The 17,915-nt window shown below is 49.9% G+C and overlaps 1 protein-coding gene across 2 annotated transcripts in view; it reads right to left on the bottom strand.

Annotated features, from left to right (window-relative positions):
- The window catches only part of DNAH2 (dynein axonemal heavy chain 2), an 85,667-nt gene that overhangs the window by 45,962 nt on the left and 21,790 nt on the right, over positions 1-17,915 (bottom strand). For both annotated transcript variants that reach the window (XM_024748473.1, XM_024748474.1), the window contains 18 exons: positions 17,334-17,548; positions 12,963-13,109; positions 12,008-12,164; positions 11,518-11,757; positions 11,035-11,223; positions 10,691-10,838; positions 10,018-10,210; positions 8,238-8,438; positions 7,987-8,143; positions 7,449-7,623; positions 6,958-7,121; positions 5,172-5,333; positions 4,970-5,073; positions 3,770-3,926; positions 3,536-3,618; positions 3,265-3,445; positions 2,741-2,879; positions 165-382 (listed from right to left, as the gene is read on the bottom strand). In XM_024748473.1, the coding sequence (XP_024604241.1) occupies positions 165-382; positions 2,741-2,879; positions 3,265-3,445; positions 3,536-3,618; positions 3,770-3,926; positions 4,970-5,073; positions 5,172-5,333; positions 6,958-7,121; positions 7,449-7,623; positions 7,987-8,143; positions 8,238-8,438; positions 10,018-10,210; positions 10,691-10,838; positions 11,035-11,223; positions 11,518-11,757; positions 12,008-12,164; positions 12,963-13,109; positions 17,334-17,548 (3,030 nt within the window). The remainder of the gene's footprint in view (positions 1-164; positions 383-2,740; positions 2,880-3,264; positions 3,446-3,535; positions 3,619-3,769; positions 3,927-4,969; positions 5,074-5,171; positions 5,334-6,957; positions 7,122-7,448; positions 7,624-7,986; positions 8,144-8,237; positions 8,439-10,017; positions 10,211-10,690; positions 10,839-11,034; positions 11,224-11,517; positions 11,758-12,007; positions 12,165-12,962; positions 13,110-17,333; positions 17,549-17,915) is intronic.

Here is a 17,915-nt window from a genome sequence, read left to right as displayed (position 1 = left end):
CCCCCCCCCCCCGTATTACCAATTCTAGAAAGTTCTGTCCCAGATACCCAGAATCATTATATCCCCCTCCTGCTGGGAGGGCACGGTCCCCTCCGAGGCCTTGAACACCTTGACGTCACCATCCCTCCCCTGCCCTCCTTTGCATCATGGCCACCTCTACTGACCTTCTGCATTCTCAGCAATTTGATGTTGTCAAAGCATTTTTTGAGGTGTGGCTGCACAGCCTCTGGGTTGCGGGACTGGCCCAGAATCTCCAAGAGGTCATCGTTGGACAAGAAGTAGAAGCGGGGGAAAATATGGCGCTTGGTCTCTAAATACATATCCAGAGACTTCTGGATGTCTTCCAGGATTGTGTTCATTTCTATCAATGTGTCCAGGAGGCCTGGAGAAGAGAACAGTGAATGATATTTGGTGGCCCTTGTACCATTGCCCTGAGTAGATCTAGAGCCTCCAACTATATCTACTTTGCCAGCTCTTGAGCGTTGGGGCACAGACTGCCATATGGTTTTTGGAAGCAGATGCAGTGTCCCCAGTCACTCTTTTCCCATCCTCTTCATTAATTCATTATTAAGTATTCATTATACACTATTGTACGCATTATACATTACGTATTAATTATACAATTCCATTAATATAACTACATCTCCCATCAGTCCTTTCCCACCAAAGAAGTGGGGCTCTGCCGATCATCCCAAGAGCTTCTGAAAATTAGAGCTTGTTCTGCACATAAACAATTCAACAAGTTAAAACATCAGATTTGGGACTTCCCTGCTGGTGCAGTGGTTAGGAATCCACCTGCCAATGCAGGGCACAAGGGTTTGAGCCCTGGTCCAGGAAGATCCCACATGCCGTGGAGCAGCTAAGCCCGTGCGCCACGACTGCTGAGCCTGCACTCTAGAGCCCGTGAGCCACAACTACTGAGCCCACATGCCACAGCTACTGAAGCTCGCGCCCCCTAGAGCTGGTGCTCCACAGTAAGAGAAGCCACCGCAATGAGAAGCCCACACACTGCAACAAAGAGTAGCCCCCGCTCACCACAACTAGAGAAAGCTCGTGTGCAGCAACGAAGACCCAATGCAGCCAAAAATAAATAAATTGAAAAAAAACCCATTAGATTTAAATACATGTCACACGCACACAATGAAAGGGGTCTGCAGTCACTGGGGTTGCCAGTGTCCCTCGTGACAGAGCAAAAAGAGCACTAGAGAGAATTCCCTGGCGGTCCAGTGGTTGGGACTACGAGCTTCCACTGCAGGGGGTGCGGTTCTGACCCCTGGCTGGGGAACTAAGATCCCACAAGCTGTGCGGCGTGGCCAAACAAACAAACAAAAAGAGCACTAGATTGGGAGGCAGACGGTGGCCATCCAAACTGCGGCTCTTTCACTTAATTAGCATTGTCGGTTAACCTCAGGGAGCTTTTACCTCTTTGTAAAATGGCAATGAGATCCACCTCAAAGAAAAATCCGAGACATAAGATAAAATGTGTTCCCATTTGTAGGTTCTTGATAATGTTCGTTTTCGCCCAGCACTAGATTTTGATTAGCTGATCTCCTGGTCTTCCAAGTTTCTAGCTTTCTGAAGAAAGCATGGATGTCACAGAGTCTGACCTCTGAGGTGACCCTCAGGCCTTCAAGTACAAAGCCTACAGGCTGTTAGAACTTTGAGCGACCACCCGAGTAGCCCCTGGAGACCACAGGGAGACCCGGTAGCAGTGGACCCCACAGCTTTGTTCTGTGGGTTCAATGAAGAGATGGCTCTGCTTATAAATTGTTCTAAAATGTACTTATGTCAATTATCTCAAATATTATTTCTAAAAAATTCATGTTGTCACTCAATTTTGCACATCTTAATACTTATATTTTACCCGAGTAATTGAATAATAATTTTTTTTTGATGTGTATACTTAAGGTTCTTGGGAAAATGAAGAATTGTTAGATTGGCCCTTGGCAAAACAAAGAGGTCCTCCGTACCCCATGCCAAAACTCTTCTCAGGACATGCACTGTAGGTACCCGTCGCCAAACGTGACTTCCTGATTCTTCACCCCAATCGAGCACAATCAACCAGACCTCACTATGTGTACATCTCTCCCCCATCCCCTTACCCAATCCCCATGCCTACCAAAATGTCTACATTAAAGACTAGCTAATCTGATAAACCAATTAAAGTCACGGTAATAACAATAGCTCATAGTAACCAAAGGTTTTCTCTGTGCCGTTTAATGTGACAAGTGCTTTATTTGCATTATCTCATTTACCTGCATCATCTCATCGAATGAACCAGCTAGAGAAGAAGAGTGATTCCTCGATCAGTGTTTCTTGAGGCACAGTACTAATGATTGAGCACTAACTTTACGCCAGACACTGTACTGAGTGCTACATACTCCTCTATTATCCTCACAAAGACCCTGAGAAATAGCTATCGTTAACCCCCCACACACTACAGGTGAGGAAACTGCAGTACGGAGGAAGCAAGCTGCCTGAGAGCACACAATCGGTAAGGCATGAGTCAGAGTGTGAACTCAGGTCTGTCTGATTCCATATCCCATCCTCTTAACCACTATACTGTACTCTGCTCAAATATGTGTTGAGTTTAATTTACGGAACTACTATTTAATGCTTAGAAGAGGTGGTGGTGATGGTAGGACAGCCAGGTGCAATGGTCAACCTTTCAGTAAATGAAGAATGTGGCCATGACTTCACATACGTATAGCACCAGCTGAGGTTACGTCAGGGCTCAGACCTGGATAGTGGGTGCTCCGGAGAGCATTGGGGTCCTTGTTCATCCGGTCCATGATGTCTTTCCAGTTGCCGTTGACCTGGTCAAATAAGCCTGCTTCATTGGGCAGCTGCTTGCGGATGTCCTCTCCTAGGAAGATATTCTGAAGGGCCAAACAACTGGCGTGAGAGGCTGTTTCTCACACACTCTCCACACTCTGCTCCCTGCTCTCAGACCAGGAATGACGGTTGAGGAGAAGATAAAGAGCATCAGAACCAAAGGGCAAGATGCTCGAGTTCTAGAAGGAAACTTGGGATTGGGAGGCTAGGTATGTGGGTCCGAGAAGAAAAATGGAAAAAGAACAAAGGCTTTTCAAGGAGGGGGCTGAAGATGAGAGGTAATAACCAAGAGTCAGACGCCTAGGTCTCAGATGAAGAATGGCTTTGGAGGTGGGAAAACGGGGCCGATAACAGGGCAACTATCTAGGTCCTGTACAAATAAAGGAGTCAAAACAGCAGGTAGGGAGAGCTCGGGCAGTGAATCCTGACCTCTAGGTACATCCACTGACGCTGCACTGTGAGCACCACCTCAATAACTTCCAAAATGAGGGAGAGGCAGCGTTCCCAGTGGTCTACATCCTTCTCAAAGGCCTTGACGAAACGAGATGCCTTCATGGTAGACAGAGCCACCTGGTTATCTTCCAGTGCCTGAAATACTTCTTCTGTACCTCTGTGGTGGAAGGTGTCAAAACCATAGTCCAGCCCCATCTGCCAAGCCTCGGTCCCCACTCTGCAGCCCAGGTCACACAGCCCTGTCTACCTGAGCCGGTGATGGCCCTTATCCTTGTAGGGGACTATGTCTAGCTGAATCACATCCCAGGTCTTGGCGATGTTTTGTAATGCCTGCAGAAAGAAATTGGGGGACAGATCAATCAGGTATTTAGTCCCCAAGGGTAATAGGAGAGGGGAGGGGCCATCAGAGGATGAAAAGCTGGAAGCCTTTGTTCCAGGAAGCTTAGGAAATGAGGGACCATGGGAAAGGACTCTGTCGTACCAGCTCTAGAGCCAGCGCTCTGGTTGCCGAGGCAGAGATCTCCCCAATTTTCTCCACGTGCTGATCCATCCCAAGCTCCACGATCTGCTCCAAGGTGAAACTTTCAGATTCCTGATCAAACTCCCGTTGGATCTCATCCCTGACCTGATCCCAGTGCCTGCAGCCAGGGACAAAAGGCCAGATCAGGACGCTGGAACACCAGAGCCTACTGGAAAGTATCAGCATCACCCCCCGATGGCTCTCTCCCATTGGGATATTATGATTCCGTGTATTTATTAATTCACGATTCAACAGATATTTACTCAATAGCCTCTCACATACAATCTGAGGCACTGTGGGGAACACAGAGATTGAGGCGCTGACTCTCTGGAGAGGGAGTTAGGACGGAGGGTTGCAGGTCCACTATAGATGATGCCTTGGGCCAACTGCTCTACATGAACCATTTCATTTTCACGGCCACTCTATAAAGGAGGACCACTCTATCCATGTTATTCCATTTACCCATGCAGAAACTGAGGCTTAGAGAGGGTAAATAACTTAAGCAAATAAAGCGGTTAGGGGATACTTAATTGCATAATACTTACTAGAGAAGCACTGCCAAAAACATTATGCTGGAGGCAATACCAAAGAAGCAAAATTACCTACTCCTAAGTGAATAGATAATTATTAAAACACCATTTATAAAATAGTTTATTCTAGCCTCAATGGTTTCAAAGCCCTCTTCTATCATGTGATAAATTCCAGATGCACTAAAAGAGGTAATCTTGAAAAGCAAAATTATAAAGTATGAGAAGAAAGTGTGTCTACACTTTCTGTGTCTATGGAGAGAGTGTGTCTACAACACTGGGGTAGACGGGGTCCTCTTAAACAAGGCACAAAAGCAAAACCCCTAAGGGACAAAAGTTATTAGGCTTTGGGCTACAACGTGCAAGTGTCTGTAGGACAGAAGACGTAAAGCTTAGCTCTGACAGACAACATAAATTGAGGGGCGACGGAAGGGAAAGAGCCAAGAAGGCTGGAGAACCCAGGACGATGTGACAGACAGAGGACAGCGGTGGGCTCTTGGGAACCCTTCTTCAAGGCGTCTGTTGGTGAACAGAGGGGCAGAGAGAGCTAGGAACGCCACGGAGGGGACAACCGGGAGAACCAGGTGACGGCCAGGCCAGGGGGCGACCCCCAGGAGCCGAGGGGCAGCCTCACCGCTCTCGAAGGGCGGGGTTTCGCAGGTCCGAGATGAGAGGCATGGTCCTCTTGAACTGCTCTATTTTTGAGCGAGTGGTCTCAGTAATCTCCCAGTTTTGGTCCTGAGCAAAAGCGAGAGGTGTCAGAAGACCTGACCATCTTTCCCACATGGCTCTTCCTCAGTCAGCCTGCCAGCAGCCCCCACCCTCTCCCCACGCACCTTGTGCTCTTTGGCCAGTCTGGTGAGGCGGCGAAACAGCCCGTGGGCCGTGGTCTCCATGGCCTCCGTCTGCAGGGTCAGGAACCGGCCGGTTTTCCACTGGTTCCAGTTTTCCTCCCAGTCTCGGGTGATCTCCCAGACTTGCTGCAGCACGTCCAACTCCTTCGTGGCCAAGAGCAGACAGGTGCATTGAGTGATGTGACTCTCGCCCTCCTCCTCCCTGGCAAACACGCAGGGCCTCTCCTCCTCTCATTCTGAGAAGCTTTTCCCTCCTGGCAACATACAGCTGCCTCCTCAGTTCACATTTCTTTTTCCTCCACTCTCTTGCCTTAAGAGAGCCTCAGGGCAGTGGTTGAGAGTCCGCCTGCTGATGCAGGGGACACGGGTTCGTGTCCCGGTCCGGGAAGATCCCACATGCCGCGGAGCAACTGAGCCCGTGCGCCACAACTACTGAGCCCACGTGCTGCAACTACTGAAGTCCGTGTACCTAGATAGAGCCTGTGCTCCGCAACAAGAGAAGCCACCGCAATGAGAAGCCCGCACACCGCAACGAAGAGTAGCCCCCGCACACCGCAACTAGAGAAAGCCCGCGTGCAGCAATGAAGAACCAATGCGGCCAAAATAAATGAGTAAATAAATAATATATAACAAAAAGAAAAAGATCCTCAACGTCATTAGTCAGTAGGGACATGCAAATCAAAACCACAGTGAGATACTTCATACCCACTAGGATGGCTAGAACCAAAAGTAAAGGCGGGGGGGGGGCATGCTGGCTAGGATGTGGAGAGGTAGGGACCCTCGTACGCTGCTAGTGAGAGAGTAAACTGCTGCAGCTGCTGTGGAAAACAGCTTGGAGGTTCCTCAAAACGTTAAACATAGAGTTATCCTATGATCCAGCAATTCCACTCCTACGTACATACCCACAAGAACTGGGATCGGGAGCTCAAACAAATACAAGTACGCGCACAGTCACAGCAGCACCACTTAACGGTAGCTAAAAGGTGGAAACAACCCAAATGTCCATCGACAGGTTAATGGATAAACAAAATCCATACAACGGAATATTATTCACCCATAGAAAGAAATGGGGCACTGACACATGCTACGACACGGATGATCCTTGAAAATACTACACTAAATGAAAGAAGCCAGACACAAAAAGTCACGTATTGCATGCTTTCCTTTACACACAATGTCCACAATAGGCAAAACCCATGTTCAGTTGACCATTAAAAACCAGAGGCGTTAGGGACACCAACCCTCTTCGCAATCGAGAGAGCCTGTGTATAACTTATAGTCTGCCCTCCACATCCGCAGTTCATCCATATCCATGGTTCCCCACCCGTGGATTCAACCACAGATTGTATAGTGTTGTAGTATTCACTACTGAAAAACATCTGCGTATAAGCGGACCTGCTCAATTCAAACCCATTGTTGTTCAAGGGTCAACTGTAAGTAGAAAAGAGATTAGTGGTCGACAGGGGCTGAGGGGAGAGGGAATGGGGGGTTACTGCTAACGGGTATAGGGCTTCTCTTGGGGGTAATGAAAATGTTTTAGAATTAGAGGTGATGGTTATACGACATTGTGAATGTGCTAAACGCCACTGAACCGTTCACTTTAAAATGGTTCTTTTGTTACCTGAGTTTTTCCCCCACTTTTTAAAAAAAAGCTCCTCGTGTACCCATCTTCCTGGCCCCGGTTGTTTTCCCAGGCCGGTTGGGACCCACTCTCCTGCCTCCTGCCCCCTACCCTTGGTCACCACGAGGGCCTTGCTCGGCACACCACCTTCTCCAGGTTCTGCAGGTCCTTGGAGGCTGGCTGCTCGATCTTGAAGATGCCCAGGTTGGCGTGGAGATTGTTTTCTTCCTCCCGCATGGCGTTCAGCACAGCCCGTACGTGGGCTATCTGCCCCAGGGCCGCCTGGTGCCCCACGTTGCTGGCGAAGGGGCCTGTGGAGAGTCCAAGGTGAGCTTCTCTCCTCCCACAAGAGAAGGAAAACGAGAGGGAACGCGTTGAAAGAATGCGTTGAAAGTACTAACTGTGGCTCGAGAGTCAGAAACGGGTGGGACGTGAAAAGTCAGTGTAAGAAAACTGGAGAGGCTATGAGCTGGGCTGCTGCCTTCCAGCTAAGACTCAGCGACAACAGGAGTGTCACCGACAGACGTGCCAGGCTCTTTCCCATGCTCAGCCTTGTCTGCACCTCCCCCGGGACCTAGGCTTTGAAAGACTGGGTCAAGACAAAGGGGAAGCCAGGGGAGAGGTTGCGAGACGGGTACCTTTGACTTCAAATTCTTCCAGAAGGTTGTGTGTTTTCTTCTTGAAATCATCAGCTGAGTGAATGAGGCCTGTCTTGAACTTCTCCTTGTGCCTCTTCAGCATTTGTTCACTGTCCAGCACAGCTTGCTGGAAGGCGACCCACTGCCCGCTGAGACTGTCCAGCATCCCCAGCACCTGGGGACATCACAGAGTGGAGGTGGCCCACGAGCAGGAGCTCTGCCCGTCCCACCAACACTTCGAAGAACTCTTTTCCGATCCTCTGGACCGGCATCTGTGTCCAAGTTCCACATGCAGTGAGGCCCAAAGAAATCAAGCAGTTGCTGGGCCTGAAAGAGATCCTCAGGGTGACCTGAAAGATCATTCGAGTTAGCTTTGGCTCTCAGAGGCTTTGGGGACTTGGACCTTCTCCCCCGCTCACTTCTCTGCTCTGCTTCCTGACAGCCGAGGGTCTCCGACGTGGGGCGTCAGCGTCCCCGGCAACCTGGGGCGGGAATGGGCCGGGCTCGGGTGGGTGGGCCGCGCGCCTTAGGAACTTACGCTGTCCTGAACTGGCACCTCGTACTTCTCGAGGATGGTGAATTGCTCATGTATGGGAGGGATCTGGGTCTCCAAGTTGGGCATATCGAGCTGCAGGGTCTCCATGAGGTGCAAACTGACCCCCAGTTCCTCCAGCGTCTGGGGAGGGTGGCTGATTCTGCAGCGTGGGCGAAGAGAGCATGGGTGGGCGGGCGCGAAGGTTGGGCCTACCCACCCCCTGCGCGGCCTGAGCCCACGTCCACCCGCCGTACTTCTCCGCGTTCTCCTGCAGGTAGGTGTGCAGCTCCAGGAGGCGCCTGGCCGCCATCTCCTTGAGCAGGGTCGTGAACTTGTTCTGCCACTCACTGCAGTGCTGCACCAGCGAGAACTTGAGGTGCGAGCAGTCCAGCAACACAAACTGGATGTTGAGGACTGTCTCCTCCTTCTGCACGTTATTAGCCACCTCCGTGTAGCTGAAAAGGCCCACATCCCCGCTAGGACGTCTTTTTCTTTGCAGTCGTGCCAGATGCCCTGCCTGGGTGACATTTTCCTCCCAGCCAGCAGCGCTAAAGCATTCTTCTGCTCCCAGGTGTCTCCCACTTCAACCCGTCCCCCAGCAGACGGCTGTGAACATGTCATTTTCCCAACCGCTGCTTTCAGACTCCTCGGTTGGCATTCAAGGCTTTAGAGGCTCAGAGATCTGGGCGGAGTTCACACTGTACTGCTCACTAGGTCTGTGCCGCCGGGCAGGTTATTTAACTGCTCTGAACCTCGGTCTTCTCATCTGTAACCTGGTGATGGTAACAGAACCCACCCTGCGAGACTGCTGAGAGGATTAAGTTGGCTGCTGAACATATGTCCCTCTGCTGACTTCCTTTCTGGATACTCGCTATTTGGCGAACACGCTCACGTGGTCCCATCTTCGTGCTGTTGTCTCTGCCTGGAATGCCCTCCCGCTGCCCATCTCTGCCTGCTGATGTCCTACCCATCCTGAAAAGCCCTGCCCCAAAGTCACTCCCTTCATCCACGTCCTCCTTCCCCTGATGCCCCCGGCTGAAAATTCTCTCTCCTCTCATCGAACCGCCCCGCATCTTGCATACCTGACTCACAGCGCTGATCCCATGGAAGCTTGTATAAGAACACTGAGCACGTCAGCACATTAGCGCTTCAGAGTTCACACAGTGCTTCCACATATACTTAACAGTCTCACAACCTTATGAGGTCGGTAGTATAACACCTATTTCACAGGAAACTGAGGCCCAGAGAATGTGAATAACCGACCGAAGGTGACATGACTAGTAAGTGGTGGAGCTGGGATTTCAACTGTCCTCAAGATGCCACAGCCACTGCTGTTTCAGCAATATTCTTATCTTCCCTACTGCACTAGAGTCCTTGGGAGGAAAAAACTTGTTCATTTCTTTGTTTTTAATTCCTCACAACCCATCATAACAATGGTGTTTTTTGAACAAATGAATGAATGAATGAATGACTAGAGGACAAAGAGATGGGAGTTCATATCAGAATTTAAGAATCCTCTTCCATTTAACTCCCATCTGTGTTCTTAAAATGAAAGTGTTCACGTCTCTCACCTTTCAGATCCCTAGCATCTCTCCTTTCCCAGCAGGACCCTGTGGTACTCCACACCAAAGCAGCTTTTTCCCTAAATCTTGCCCAGCTCTTTTTTTTTTTTGCAGTACGCGGGCCTCTCACTATTGTGGCCTCTCCCGTTGCGGAGCACAGGCTCCAGACGCGCAGGCTCAGCGGCCACGGCTCATGGGCCCAGCCGCTCCACGGCATGTCGGATCTTCCCGGACCGGGGCACTAACCCGTGTCCCCTGCGTCGGCAGGCGGACCCTCAACCACTGTGCCACCAGGGAAGCCCTTGCCCAGCTCTTATCGGATCGCTATCCCCTTGAGAAACAAAGGCCCAGTGCCCTAGGTCCGGTGCTGGTCCTCTAGTTTTCTGCCCCTCCCCCAGCCTGCAGGTCAGACCTCCTCCTGCAGCGCTCCACCTCTTCAAGACAGACCCTCATAGCCACCTTTGCTCCTTACCGAGCAATGTCGGCGTCAAAAGAAGAGACCGGTGGGTTGAGGCGCTGGTATCGACGAATGAAAGAGTCCTTGTTGATCTCCCAGATCTCCCGGTACATGTCCCAGGTCTTGAGGTAGTTCTGTAGCAGGGCTGCGTTGTTGGTCATGCCGCTGCTGATCTGGGCCTGGATCTTCTTGATGTCCTCATCCCGCTCTTCAGGACCCAGCAAAATGCTTGTCACTAACTTCCACCCGGGCCCAAGCTGTAGCCCAGCCCCTGGCCACTGCCCCAGAACCTCCCCTCCAATAGCACCTTCCCAAAGAAATACAGCTCAAACACGAGCATTAGAAAATGAAGGAGGAGGCTGAAAGTAAAAGAATGACTCTACTCTGTAGGATTCAGATGTCTCACCTGTTGGTGTCTAGGGCTCTTATAGCCCAGCTCCAGTCCCAAACAAGTCCTTCCTGGTCTCCCAACCCCAAACCCCAAACCCCTTGAGCATCAGTCACCTAGTTTTGACCCCCCTCTGTGGCCCTTCTCCCTTCCCCATTCCAGCCCTTTGACCTGGGTTTTCCACCAGTCATGGAGATGACTGGCCCAGTACGTCTAGAAACAGCCCTGGTCTCTCCTGGCTCTGCCAGGTCCTAAGCTTTTGCTACCCCTGCACCTGGTGCCCTCCCACTGCCCACTCACCCACGATTGTGTAGATGGGCTCACGAAGAAACTTGTACTTGATGAGAATTTCAGGGAGGTGGCAGAAGACAGAGATGGTGGAGAAGAGGTGGTTGCCAATGTCATTGACCACACTTGCCAAGGTCTGCAGAGTGGGTGAGAACTCCACCTGCGGGAGCACAGTGGAGACGGCTTAGCACAGGCCCGGGAGGACACAAGCTCAGGACTGGGAAGGCTGGACACCGCAGAACCAGGCCTGGAGGCTGTAGGAGAAAGTCAGGGCCTAGAGCCAAGTTTAAGGATTGACGGAAACTGGCAAATAAAGTGTGATGATTTCGGGCTGTTGGGGGCAAAGTGGTTCCCACCTGTGCCACACCTCCCTGCATGTCATTCTTCAAAATGACAAGGACTTGGAAGAGTGGGTTGGGGGTGGTCTTTCCATCCCCATTGATGGCCTTGGACAGTTCCAACAGTGACCACTTCACGTTCAGGCGCAGGGCATCCTCCATCATGCGGTCCAGCCGAATCGTGTACTGCAGCCACTGCTGCTGAATCTGGTGGGAAGGGCAGGGGGAAGAGAGCCCCTCAGGGAAGACAAGGCAGGTCCTGGGAAATGAGAACCAGCCAACAGGGAGGGAACGAGCTGGTTCAACAGAAAGACGGGACGCCGAGTCCTGAAGGAAGGAGGTTTGAAAGGCCGAAGGTTGGGCGAATCCAAGACTAGAGCAGGATGTTTGAGAAGCACGTGGGGGTTGCGGGGGAGGGGAAAGACCAAGAGAAGGGTCTGATGGGACTGGGGGAGCGGAGGACCTGCCCACCCACACAGCCCTGGCCACAGGACCCCCTACCTCGGGGCCATCGTTCTTGAAGACTTCATAGGAGTTGGTCATGATGGCCACCACATCGTGGTGCAGGCTCACCAATTTCTGCTGCACCGCCGCCCGATGCTCTCTTTGGTCCTCCTCAAATTCCAGGTCCTTGTACACCCGTTTGCCACTAATGCGTACCAGCAGTGTCTCTGACATCACTTGGGCTCGCCAGCCAATGGTCAGAGTGGACGCCTTGAACTCATTCACAATCGTCTGCACCTGGAGTCAGACCCCAGCCATGGGGGAGTTTCAGCTTGGGAATAGACCCTCTGGGCCTAATTCTATCCTCCCACTGTCCTCTAGCTAGAGTTGCTGACATTAAGAAAAAAAACTTCCCTAAGCACACTTCGTTTCTTTCACACGACTCCCTGGTCTCTCCACCACTACCCATGACTCAGGTATTAATTACCCACATGCCAGCCTTTCAGTCTGCCTTGCAGACCTTTAGGGTCTAATGACCACGGCCCACCTTGCTGGCGTGTACACGGCACTCTGTGATGAAGATGGCACTGGCCCCCTGCAAGGCCCAGTGCAGTTTCTTGAGCCCAGGGTGGATCTTCTTATCCAGGAACCGGATACGTTCTTTGAACAGGGCCTGCTCATCTGGGGACAGCATGGCAATAATCCTGCACATAAGAGGAGACCGGTAGCTGACAGGGAGCTATCCGCTCTGACGACCTCTCCTCCACATCAGGACACTTGGTGGAGAACTGAAAGTTCATGATTCTAGGCTAGAGCTTTCCAATAAAACTTCCTGCGATGACAGAAATGGTCTACCATTCGTGCTGCCTGGTACGGTAGCCACAAGCCACGTGCGGCTGCGGGGCCCTTGAAACGTGGCCTGTGCAAATGAGTAACTGAATTTTAAGTTTTATTTAATTTCGATTAATTAACTTGAATAGAAATAGCCACATGCACCTAGTGGCTGCCACACTGGACCGTGCAGTTCTAGACACTCAAACAAGACTGCCGGTCCCATCCCCTCGGACTTGAACTGGGCCGAGAAAGGTACCCAACCCCGAGCTAAGCCTCACTCCAGAGATGAGTACAAAGGGTGTTAAGAGGAGTGCCAGCATGGCCTTGCTTGGTTCAACGAATCTTATGTTGTTCTGGACCCATAAACCTAACGCCATCAACTTCCTTCCTAGAGAAGTCACCCAGGCCGACAGTATATATGGTCCAAGTGCCCAGTGGGGTGGGAGGGGACGTGGTGTTTTTTGCTCTCTACTCTAAAGCTAGAAGACAACACTGAAAGGGACAGGAATAATCGTAGGGCCGTACGAGAGAGCACGGGAACCTTTTTTTTTTTGAGATGGACAAAATGTGAAGGACGCACACTGTAGGAAATGGACAACATCATGGGGCGGATAAGACAAAGAGGGAGCACGTAGTGGCATTCAGGAGGGCTGCAGCGAGGGCCCCACCTGTTGTAGTCCCGAGCGAGGAGCAGCAGGTTTTCTCGAAGAATGCGCAGGTCCTCGGCGCGCTCAGCCACATTCACCACGTAATGGGGCGTCTCGAAAAGCAGCCGCTCCCAGTAGTCGACCTCCACAAAGAGGATCAACAGGGACCTTGGGGAGGAAGAGAGGCAGAGCAGCTGCAGGGCCGCCCAAGGGAGTAAACCGGAACCAACACCCGACCAAGAGGTACGGGGCTGGGGCGCATGGAGACCCTTAAAGGTAAGCAATGAAGCAGAACCTCCGAGTAAAGAAGGCGGACTGGACACGTTGACTTTTGCTCCCCTCCCCAAATAACCAAAATAACAGTAAAGGGGGGTTTTGCTTGTCTAAGGCATAAGCCCACAAATAAAAGAAGACAACAACTGAAAACATCTGAAAGTGCAAAAGCAGATGGATAAGGAGAAGAGGAGTCCTCAGCTGGTGCTGGAGACAGCTGGGAAGCCTCTTTAGAGGCCTGGGGACGGGTGGCTCCAAGTATCTCAGGAAAGGGGTGAAGGTGGGACTATATAACAGGAAGAGCAGTTGAAAGTTTAGGAAGCAGCTCTACCCATGTCCCCTCTCCTACTCTACGTAGTTAAGCAAGTTGCCCTCCCTCACCCCAGCCTAAGACTGAAGTCTTCTTGTCTCAGGAGGCAGTGCAGAGACAAACAGAGGGTCTTTGGACTGGGGAACCCCGGGCCCAGTTGAAGGAGAGAGTAATACACTGGCAGCAGGGGTGGTGAGTCACCATGAACCCACTGAATGTTAAGATCCCTGCCTCCCTTTCCTGCCCAGAAACCAGCACTCTGGCAGCTGGATCTACACCCTCCAGAGCAAAGTTTGAAAGATGGTTCTCTGTGACCTCGGACCAGCCTAAATAGAAAAGTCCCACGGATGATGACCTCTGGAGTCGCCAGGAAACAGCGCACCCAGACAAGCCTGCAGTGAGGCTCCCAGTTGAGAAGCCCCCCTTTTCCTGCTCAGCAGAGCTGCCGGTCAGCTTTCCAGCCCCTGTCCCTTAAATATGGACAGACAACCAAGGGTTACAGAACACTGGTCTCTGTCTTTCCTAGCACAAAAGGTGGGAGTCAAAACAAACAGAAGAAAGCAACCAGAAGGGAAGGAGAGGGGACAGAGGTTGTGCAGAAAGAAGACGGCCTACCTGCAAAAGAAAAACAAACAAAACCACCTCGAACATCCTCAGAGAGATAAGAGACAAAAGAGCATCTGTGAAACTGAAACAAGATGCTAGAAAAGGGACACCAAGAGAGCCCTTAGAAGTTAAAAATGAGAGCAGAAAATTTTTTAATCAAAAGAGAGATATAGGGCTTCCCTGGTGGCGCAGTGGTTGAGAGTCCGCCTGCCGATGCAGGGGACACGGGTTCGTGCCCCGGGCCGGGAAGATCCCAACATGCCGCGGAGCGGCTGGGCCCGTGAGCCATGGCCGCTGAGCCTGCGCGTCCGGAGCCTGTGCTCCGCCACGGGAGAGGCCACGACAGTGAGAGGCCCGCGTACCGCAAAAAAACAAAAACAAAAAAATCAGCCTGGGGAATAATTTTTGTAAAATATTTTCTGATTTGTCCTCAGACAAGTGGTCAGGCAGTAGAGATAGGACAAGGAAGCTGGCTGGGTTTGGTGCTGACACCCCAGAATGAACTGACAGGATGGAGAAAGTGCTGTCAGAGCAGGAGAAAAGGAGGAAGAGGAAGTCCCATACGCAAAACATGGACAGACGCCAATGTCCCCTGTCCTGCTCTGGAGAAGTCCCACTACACAGAGGAGTCTGCTACATACACAGCAATAACACAGCTCTTTTCTGCCAGGGTACAGACGACATCTGGAATATGTTTGTGTTAAGTACTATCTGTAAGGCTGGTCTGGCTGTAAAATGTGGTAAAAGCCAATTTGGACTTCAGAGTTCAAATATTTGGGCTATAAGCTGGGATAACAAAACCCTTGTGAGATAAAATAGGTGCTATTAGGGACTGGAAGGCTCCCAGAACTAAGGGAGAGTCAGGTAGTTCCGGGGACAATCAGGACATTTGAAGAGCATGCTTATTTCAAGATCTTATCTAGACCATGAACACAAAAAAGTAAACCTGATAAAGTTATCTGCCCCTCCTTGGAGCCTTCATACGTTTTGGAAAAGCTGAAACTGTCTTGGATGTCTTTACTGGTTTAACGAGCCAGACTTTTCAAAATCCTTCCCTGTGATCATGGCTTTTTTTTTTTCCCCCATACATTATTTACTGGATTGAGGTAGTTTATCATAAAGCCACAAAAAATGTAAAGCAGCTTAAAACAGATCTCTCTAGACAACAACTGCCAAAGGATGGGGGTAACTCTTCTCTCTGGAAGAAGTGTTTTAGCCATTATTTGGGTTTTGGCTAAACCCAGGCCATAAATATTTGGCCCAAAGTTGTCTTGTTAAGCTCTACTGTAAAGATTATGCAATGGTGTTTGAGATAAATACCCGATGTGTCCCTCGACAAGAGATGATCACAGCAGACAGAAAAGTGGTCTCATAAGTTTATCCTTGCTACGTGGGCACTAAGCTCAAACATCAGGTGGACACACCACTGTGCGGGGGAAGGGAACAAGATGCAGGAAGCCTTGCTGAAAGCCCCCAGCACAGAATATTCAAGAACCTTATGGAAACGGTACAACTTCTAAGTCCATCAGTAGTGGGTTGATGGATTAAATTACAGTACAGCAAAATCGTGGGATGCTATAAGCCGTGGAAAATAATTATGTAGTACTGTACATACAGAATGGAAAATCTCCCACACATATTGTTAACCTTAAAAAAAAAAAGCAAGTTGCAAAAATACTGTTTATAATGGGATCCTGTTTTATGTGAGCAGTGTGTATTTTTTTTTTTTTTTTTTTTTTTTTTTGCAGTGTGTATTTTTGATTACATGGTAATCATGGTTACCTCTAGGGAGTGGGGCTGTGTGCTGGATTTTCAGTTTTTCCTTTATATACTTCTACATCAATCTCTTTTTTTTTCTTTCATGGTGAGCATGCACTACTTTTGTAGTTTAAAATTTTTAATTTAAAAATTAAAAAAAAGCAACCATATGAAATGGGCGGGGTGGCGTGATAAAAAATATACCAAATCTTTAACAGTGGTTATCTTTGGGGGAATTTTTTTCTTCCTTCTACTTTTCTGCATTCTGCAAATCTTCTAAAAGCATGAAGAATTTTATAACGGAAAAATTAAATAAATCATTTTGAGAACACTTTGAAAGTATAGAACAGTGAGGACAGTATGCTACAATTCATGTTAAAAAGTATACTTATACAGACATACACTCTTATCCCTGGGATGTTACACAAGAAACTGGTAATCTTGACTCATTCGTTTTTTTAAAAATATATATTTTTAAAATTTTATTTCATATTTTAAAAAAATTTTTGGCTGCCTTGGGTATTCATTGCTGCACGCGGGCTTTTCTCTAGCTGCAGCTAGCGGGGGCTACTCTTCGTTGTGGTGCACGGGCTTCTCACTGCAGTGGCTTCTCTTGTTGCAGAGCACGGGCTCTAGGCGCGCGGGCTTCAGGCTCCTCCCTGGAGCCTGCATGCCACAACTAGAGGAGAGAAACACCCACACACCACAACTAGAGAGAAGCCCACGTGCCACAACAAAAGACCCTGCATGCCTCAATGAAGATCCTGCGTGCCGCAACTAAGACCTGATGCAGCCAAAAATAAATTAAATAAATAAATAAAAAGAAGGTTTGTCATCTCTGTAGTCAGCTGCCTTACATAGCTCCTTCTTTATTTCTCTCTTCAGCATCTTATATGGGAAGGAGGCATGGCTCCAGGGTAGAACTGTTCACTTACAGAGCCTCAAAGGGCAGGGACTTCGCCACTGGACACATTCCCTGTGCCCATCTCAGCTCTTAGCATGTGGAAGGCACTCGCTATATATTTTTGAATAATTAATAAATGGATTAATTAAATTTAAAACAGTGGTGATATGAAAATGTCATGATTCTAAAGCTGTAGACGAGGACATGATCTGACAGCCCATCAGTTCTCAGGAAAGGCCCCTTGGTGGCTCACAGTTTGGAAGGTTTCGCCGAGCCATCGCAGCCACCTAGCGGCAGAGCACCTACATCACTGGTTGAGTAGGTTACTGGGGGTTTTTCTGTTTTCAATCAGTTTTTTTGAAGATAAAATGTGAAATTAAAATTAAGAAGTGGTAGTAAACATATTACGGGATAAGAGAGATTTAGAAGAATGGGGAGAGAAACCAAGAGATAGGAGTTAAACTCTGGGGAGGGTTGGGGAAGGGAAGGGCGCTAAAGACAGGACAAGCAGAATGGGAGGAAGTCACGGAGGGTGTCGTACTTGTCAAAGTTCACATCCAGCATGCCCGCCTTCTCCTGGCTGACTCGTAGCAACGGCGTATCCAGCCGTCGAATGCAGTCCTTGTCCAGAGTTGATGTCCAGTCTTGGAAGGTTTTTCGAACCAGTTCGTCAATGGCCTGAACAATCTGCTGATAGGTGTGTACGCTCTCTTCTCCCGTCCCGATGTGGGGCAGGAAATGAGCATTGGAAAGACACTGCGGGGGAAGAACCAGGGATGGCTGGAGTCACCTGCCACATTCCTCCGTGTCACCATCTCCCTGAAACCCCCATCCCCGACCCCCGACACACACACAGACACTCCGACAATATGTGGGAGACTCGGAGGGAAGGTGGAGCCCAAAGGAAAGGTGAGAGGAAGAGGCCACGGCACAACGAGAGGGGGAGTCCAAACGAAGAAAGAGAAGCACAGAGATTCAGCTCGAGGAAAAAAGTTGGGAAAAGGAAGTCCATCACAGGAGGTAAGGAATTTAAGAGGCACAAGGTCGAAAACTAGCATGAGCCCTTCTTCCTCAGGACAGATCACTACGTCTGCCACCCCCTGGACAGATCCAGTCTCTGCCA

The sequence above is a fragment of the Neophocaena asiaeorientalis genome, unplaced genomic scaffold, assembly GCF_003031525.2.
Source record: "Neophocaena asiaeorientalis asiaeorientalis breed wild unplaced genomic scaffold, Neophocaena_asiaeorientalis_V1.1 scaffold543, whole genome shotgun sequence".
Classification (NCBI taxonomy): domain Eukaryota; kingdom Metazoa; phylum Chordata; class Mammalia; order Artiodactyla; family Phocoenidae; genus Neophocaena; species Neophocaena asiaeorientalis.
This window is presented reverse-complemented; position numbering and strand designations above follow the sequence as displayed.